The 7,763-nt window shown below is 31.9% G+C and overlaps 2 protein-coding genes across 2 annotated transcripts; one reads left to right on the plus strand and one right to left on the minus strand.

The window, feature by feature from the left end:
• The first annotated feature begins 543 nt into the window (after positions 1–543).
• Positions 544–1,393, plus strand: LOC122588924 (dual specificity tyrosine-phosphorylation-regulated kinase 1A-like). The gene is made up of 2 exons (XM_043761141.1): positions 544–944; positions 1,044–1,393. The coding sequence occupies exons 1-2, from the start codon at positions 631–633 to the stop codon at positions 1,252–1,254; spliced, it is 525 nt and encodes a 174-aa protein (XP_043617076.1). The 5' UTR covers positions 544–630; the 3' UTR covers positions 1,255–1,393.
• Positions 1,327–3,588, minus strand: LOC122588923. The gene is made up of 2 exons (XM_043761140.1): positions 1,702–3,588; positions 1,327–1,611 (listed from the first exon to the last, which is right to left on the minus strand). Exons 1-2 carry the CDS (start codon positions 3,499–3,501, stop codon positions 1,519–1,521), a joined length of 1,893 nt encoding a protein of 630 aa, XP_043617075.1. The 5' UTR covers positions 3,502–3,588; the 3' UTR covers positions 1,327–1,518.
• Between the last annotated feature and the right edge of the window lie 4,175 nt (positions 3,589–7,763).

A 7,763-nucleotide genomic window follows, 5' to 3' on the forward strand; every position in this document is an offset into this window, starting at 1 on the left:
TAAAAATTAAAATGCAAGTTTAATCTTTGTTGGGAAAGAAAAGATAAAAGATACAATGGCACTTTTATTCATTTATGTTAACTAGCATGGTACCCGTGCGATGCGGCAGTAGTCATGGCGGTGACGGTGTGATGGTTGGGCGACGGTTGGGGATGGAACGACGTGGAGTTGTGTATATAATTAATGTAAATGGTTAATTGACATATTTTAAAACATAAAGGATTGATAGTGTAATTTAATCATTCATGTTAAAGAGATACGTAGTAGTATATTTGAAATTATTTTAAGGGATGTCAAGTAAAAATATTACATATTTTTAATATTATTAAAAATAAAAAGGCTACTCTTTTTATATTTTTATAACACAGTATATAGAAGGATAGATGGCTAGACTTGGTAAGATACTAATGTTGGTTTCACATACCAACAATTGACTTCCACGTGTCTAACACTTTTCTTGTACTTTTTTTTTCTTCTTATCATAACCCATATTTATATGCTCCCCAAGAATGGTTCCAATCCTATCTTTGATATGTGTTTCTCAAACACCCATTTATTTTCTTTTCATACCAACAATACAGACTTCAAAAGCTTTCATCATAAACACATCCTCTTTTTTGATCTAATCAAATGGTAATGGCTAATGAAAAAAACCATATTTTTATAGATCATCATCATGGTCATGATGAACAACATCAACAACATCATGGTTATGATCATGATCTTAAAAGATGGGATATCATTAAAAGTAAACATGAACATGAAAAACAATATTCATGTTCTTCATCTATCGAAGGATCTTCAACCATATCAAACGGATCATCATCATTAACTTGTTCTTCATCTTCGACATTTGAAACAACAGATGATGCATCATCTTCTGCAAATTCCAGTGGATCTTCACTATATGATTTATCAGACCTTATGTCACACTTACCAATCAAGTAAGTTCCATTTATTTATTTATTAAAAAAGATTCCAAATTTGCATGCTTTTTAGAAAAAGATTCATATAGTGATATGGGTCTCTTGTACTAATAACAGAAAAGGCCTTTCAAAGTTCTACCATGGGAAATCAGACTCATTTACATCTCTAGCAAGGGTCACAAGCATAGAAGATCTACCAAAAAAGGACAACAATACATTCAAGAAAATGAAGTATAAATCTCATACACTGCCTAAACCAATCATCACAAAGAAAAATTCAAGAAAGAAAAAGTCTGGTGCAACCAAGAAGAAGGAACCCAAGGAGTAATTTTGGTTTTATATTTTTATTATATGTTCTTTTAATGGTTTTGTAGATATTTTTTGGTGTAAATATAAGCCCTTTTGTTTTGTAAATTATTTCTTATGAATGAACTTGGAGAGGAGCTTAAAAGGTGGTTATTACATTACATGATTCTAATGTAGTTAAAAGAGATACATGGTTATTATACGATTCTAAGAGTTAAAATAGATCATCAGATTGATGTTCTATTTCAATGTTCTACTAAAAAAAAACAGAAGAGATAATGTTGATTCATGGAGACATGATAGATCGGTTTTGCAGTCGGCTTGATCTTCTCACTGATGAAGGCGTAACTGTGCTGCTCACTTCTGCGTTTTTGTGCCTCTGTTCCAAATTGAAACATGTAAACATTAATTAATACAATAAAACTTGTTATCATCATATTAAACATAAAGTGGTGCAAAAAGTGCTTACCTGTTTCTTGACTGTATGAGAATCCCCAGCTGACATTTCCATGTGAGACAATTTTGTTTGATCAATGGAAACTGTAGTTGTTCGGATAAAGGAATTGCTTGCATTAGCTTCTGCCGATATATTGTTGTAGTTCCTAACAGAACTAGTGACTTCTTCTCCAAACACAAACTCGCTTAGCAATTCGACTGATGGTGCATAGGTGGCGTGGCTAATTTCCTTATAAACATCTCTCTGCAATGATTCTTGATTGCAAAGATGCAAAGATGATGGAGTTGGAGCGGGTTCAGGAGCCTTGATTTCTTTTTTTTCGGCTACAATGATTTGTTTGGCTACTTTTGTTGAGGCAAGAAAAAAAGGCTTCCTCATTGAATGATAAATGACACCAAAAAACATCGAAACCAGTATAGGAACCCCAATCAACACAGCAAGTGTTGGATCAAAAGTTGCCGATTTGACCAGAACATTACTACTCGTACTTTTTATATCATCAACAGCCCCATTCTCCATTACTTCCTCCATGTTTTCTTCCATTTCAAAATCGGCATCAGCAGTCACTTGGAACTTGTTTTCACTTCCAGCAAAATCACAATCTTCAATAAGAACACCATCTTCTTGATCAATATCATGAACCTCTATCTCAACCTCCACATTACCGACTTCTAACACTTCATTAACTTTAATTTCTTGCCCTTCAATAAGAGCATCTTGATTAAAATCATGAACTTCTTTGCTCACGTCTCCACTTCCAATATCCACCACTTCACCTGCCTTAATTTCTTTATCTTCAACAAGACCGTCTTCACTGTATTCCTTTACATTACTGATATCCACCACCTCACTTTTGACAATTTCTTGCACTGGCAACTTCTCAGCACTCTCTTGGTATTTCAGATAAGTTTCATCGTTTTCTACTTCATCCATTAGTTCATCTTGAATCTCCACCAATTCTTCAGTACTTTTCACACTTATTACTCCCTTATGATCACGATAAGCATCCCCAACCTTCAATCTTTCCACCAGTAAATCTCCTTCCCTCATCACACCGTATACAACTTCAGAGACATTTGAACTCGCAGAACCATAAACCTTACTATACCAATTACTATTACCCCATACAGATTCTTTAGCGTGTAAATTGTCAGGTGAGTTCATTGAACATATGGCTTGTGTACTTAAAATCACTGCAAGTACTACAAAAACAAACTTCAAAATGGCATTCAAACTCCGACAATTATCTTCCCCAAATTCAGTCATCTCCTCTTCTTCTCCTATTTCCTCATCTTCACCTTCACCTCCTTTCTCGGTTTCATTTACACTTTCTTCCTCAAACTTCTTTTTTAAACAAGAATCTGCAGAGTCAGACGAACCTACCCCTGAGCCTGACTCTAACTCCAAACCCGAAGAGGGCAATTCACCATTACCATTCCCATTACCAACATCAAAAGAACTACTACTTTTAACACAATCTTCAACACTTTCTCGTAAATTCAATGTCTTCCTACGCCTATCCGGGTTGTACCTCAAGAACTTAGGCCTAGGTGAAAGGTAATTCTTTATAGGATCATAAGGCTGCAAAGATGACTTACCCACTAAACCCTTCTCAACATTTTCACCATAACAAGCATCAAAACCAGAAAATTTCACAACTTTTGAATCAAAATTAGATGATCTTCTTATCACACTATTTGGTTTAACAACATCTAGGGTTTCATTTCTTTCAGCCAAGATTTTCTTTACACTAACATTATTATTATTATTATTACAATTAGCCTTAATAGCTGCTGATATAGTAGGACTCATAAAATTCTTGGTATGTTGTAATTGTTTCTTATTATTATTATTATTATTATTATTATTATTATTATTATTATTATTATTATTATTATTATTATTATTATTATCAATGTTAGAGCTTTTTAACTTCAAAGCCAATTCTAGGTTCAATTCGTTCTCATTGAAATAACCTGCATTTATATAAATAATTCACGATTTCGAATAAAAAAGTGACAGAATCTTATACAACATAATTACTTTTCAAGAAACATATTAAGAATTAGAATTACTTGCAAGAAATCGGAAAAAGTGGAGTATCTTTCGCGGAAAAAAACGTACCTTCGAATGATGGGTTAGCAGTCGAATACGGTTTAACGGGATGCGTAAGTCGATCCATGATTTTGATGGGTTCTTCTTGCTACACAGTAAAATCAAGATCTGATGAATGAATAAATTTTTGGAAGGATATTTGGGTGTGTGTGAATTGTGCAAGAGAGATAGAAAGTTATAATGTGACCGTTACATATATTGTTATTTCTGTTTTGAATTTACATATATTGTTATTTCTGTTTTGAAATAGCATTGGATATATATGTTTGACCGTTGGAGATAGCATGGGCCAGCTTATAACATAAAGTATATGTTAAATTGTACAAGCCCAGGCCCAAATACTTCTATGTCCATCTAGTATTTCTGCGAATTCAATGGTACCAAATACCAATTACCTAAAATTTTTTTAGGGAAATGTGTATTTAACGTACGAACAATTTATGTATCTTAAACACAGCCCTAAGAACTGTATTTAGCAAACCCCATAAATTTATTAACAATTTTAGAAAAATGTCAGAACCATCAACAATACATAATTACTATAAACTTCTCCTCATTACATGAGTAACCAAACAAATATTTGTATTTTTTTCTATTGATTTATTGACTCGACAAGACTTACGTTATATCCAACTTGTCTATATAACTTTTAGAGTAGCAGAACATTCTCAATGAGTGCTTAATCAAAGTTTATTGGCCTTTTAAATAAAGCTTTTAGTAACTATGAGCATAATGTCCGCGTGTTGCGGCGGTAAGATAATAGGGGTGATAGGTCATAAGAGGTGATAAGTCATAAAGTGTGATAGCCAATGTATTAGCCGTACATGCTCCGCTCCTGAATTTAAAAATTCGTCGAAACTATATTGAATGACCTCTCTAATAAAAGAGCATAAAATTTTAAGAACACCCATACAATTTTGATAATTTATCGGTATACGGATTTTGAGATAAAAGATTTTGAATGAATTAGAAGAATAAAATGATTTATGGAGAATAGAAAAAAAAAGAGTGGTTGAGATTTGAGGAGATAGAGAAAATGAGTGGTTTAGGTTTAAGGGTATATTAGGTATATTAGATAAAGATGTTTAAATTAGTAAATAAAGAAAAAGTGTAATTTAGGTAGTTCAAATCATGTTTTCTAAAAAAATGGCAAAATGATTTATAAGATAACGAGAGATGGTGCCCGCATGTTGCGTTGTTAAAATGGTGTGGGTGATAGGTCAAGTCATAGAATATGATAGTCACATACCTTAGCCGTACAGGCTCCGCCCTTGGATTAAAAATTTGTCGAAAGTATATTGAATGACATCTCTAATGAAAGAACATGAAAGTTTTAAGAATACCCATACAGTTTTTTTAATTTATCGATATACGGTTTTTGAGACAAAAGATTTTGAATGAATTAGATGAATAAAATGATTTATAAATGAGAGAGAAAAAAATGAGTGGTTGAGATTTAAAGTTATTATAGGTATATTAGGTAGAGATGTTTAAATCAGTGAATAAAGAATATGAGTATTTTTGATAGTTCAAATCATCTTTTTTAATTAAAAAAAAATGACAAAATGTTTTATAAGGCAGTAATTAGATAATTAGATATAGATAAGAATAAAAATGATAACAACAACATTATTGTTTCTATTAAGTTTATATTTTTCCTTTTCTGTTACTCTAAAAAGTATATTTGTGTCTAAGCTCACGATTGCCAAAATATAAATATAAAAATAAATATTTTTCCATTTTTGTAAATCCAGTTAATGGTTTGTAATTATAAGTCCTCTTGTAATTTTGTATCGTAATTACAACCTATTTAAACTTTTTTATTGGCAGGAAGCTGGCTCAGGTGTTTACGTGCCTTTTTTTTAATTATTTTTTTTCAATTTTAGTGTTTAAATTAGCATGTTGTGTTGATGTTCCTTTTAACTTATTGAGTTTAAATTTTTTCCTTTGGTAATATTTTTAGCATATTTTAAACACTAAATCCTTTTAAAACTTTTTATTTTTACCATTTAAGTTTTATGTTTAACAATTCATGTGATACAACTTTAGTCTACTTTATTTTTCACAATTAAAGTTTTTAGCTAGTTATATTTATCTTCCAAGAACATCGCAAGTTTATATTTCGCCACCAATGTTTTATGTTTTAAAATTAACGGTGTATTGTTTAACGATGTGTTTTTTTTTTGTCTAACGGTAAAGGTTGACATGTTAAAATTAATTACCCGCACTCAAGTCTATGTTCAGTTGTTATCCCCGGTCAACGGCCGGGTATAACACTAGTTAAATTAATATTAGATTGTATGTGAACAGTCTTGTTACAATCATTGCCTATGATTGGGTGGGTTCCTGCGACTATAATGCCAGTGTTTACGAATTACCAAAGGGTTTTAAGTATTCGGGCTGGTAACAAACAACTTGGTTCTTGTATAATTACTTGTAAGTATTCGACTACAGATAGACATTCTAACCAGGTCCTTGTTGTTTGATTTATGCAGCATAAGGAAAGCATATAGATCTGTTCCTAATGGTTTAAGAATGTTGTTATATTAACGCGATTTTTCTCACATCATGTTAATTATCATGTACTCGTTAATCACTATGGGTTTAAGCACAAATTACCTTGTCCTTGGCTAAATACTTACTCCGTAATATGTTTTAACCTAGCTAACCTTTAGAAAGGGAAATGATTAATCCTCCTAAACAAATAGACTAATAATCCTCCTAACTATCAGATGATGATATGTGAAAAAATTAGGGAGCAAGATTAGGAAAGAAAATTAATGGATACCACATGTCCACTTTTTAATGTATTAGAAGGATTATTAGGCTATTTGGTTAAGAGGGTTTATTATTTTACAATCACTAATTTAAGGTTAAAATACTTATTGTAAGTACTTAAAAGTTCAATAAAAATTTAGCATATGATGACGTAACCTTAGTAGTAAAATAATGCTCCAATTGACTAATATATACAAACAAATCTAAGTTTTATATCTTGTTCCAGATCGTTGTATCCGGAAAAAATACTAAACTACAAATAATCATATATATATATATAGCCGTTACATTCAAATTCTTTCGTTGATAAACCCCACAAACATTTCAAAATTCAAAGTTTAAAAATTTATTTAATTTAATACACTACTCGCCCATATTATTATATAATCCTTATCTCCTCGATTTGCTTTCATTAATACTCGTACCTTAATTTGCTGTAATTAAATCCTTGATTTGTGTTTTCACTAGTGGGTTGTACTTTTTTAAATTCGATGTATTAGGTCATGTAGACGTAAGGGAGAAACTATTATATATGTTTTTAACCTATCGTGGAAGATCTTCATGAATATTATATGTTTTTAACCAGTCATAGATTTTCATTTTCCCTCTATCCCAAAAAGGACTCATAACCTTTTCCTATGAATATCAAGTACGAAAGCATAAAAACATATAGATAAATACAAGAAAACCATAATTAAATAAAGATAACAAAGTTTAGAGATGTACATTTTAAGAGGTTCTTTTAAATATTAGATTAAGAGGAGTGAAGGGTTAAAGGAATGACCCTCTTCCACTCCTTACATGATATGTGTCCAACATTAATCATAATGATCATTCCTCCCATTATGTCAGAGTAGAGCATTCTCATATATAGGCATTTCCCCATTATATATATATATATAATTCATAGGGTAAAAAATATATATAAAGAAAAGAAAGGTTGAAACACTTGGTTGGCACACAAAATAAGAAATGGCGCAGGCAAAGGAACAAAAATGGACGGGCTGAGCCTCGCATTCAATATCCAACGGGGCACGAATATTAAGGAAGTGGCACGCCCCTCGGGACCGAGATTGGGTGTTCCGGGGCCGTTCTCGGGCATTCCGCACGAAAAAATAAGGTGGGAACAGGCTACTCCGTTCAGTCTTATAGGTTTTTGCCTTAATTAGTCTGCATTCACA

The sequence above is a fragment of the Erigeron canadensis genome, chromosome 2 (genome assembly GCF_010389155.1).
Source record: "Erigeron canadensis isolate Cc75 chromosome 2, C_canadensis_v1, whole genome shotgun sequence".
In the NCBI taxonomy this organism is placed as follows: Eukaryota; Viridiplantae; Streptophyta; class Magnoliopsida; order Asterales; family Asteraceae; genus Erigeron; species Erigeron canadensis.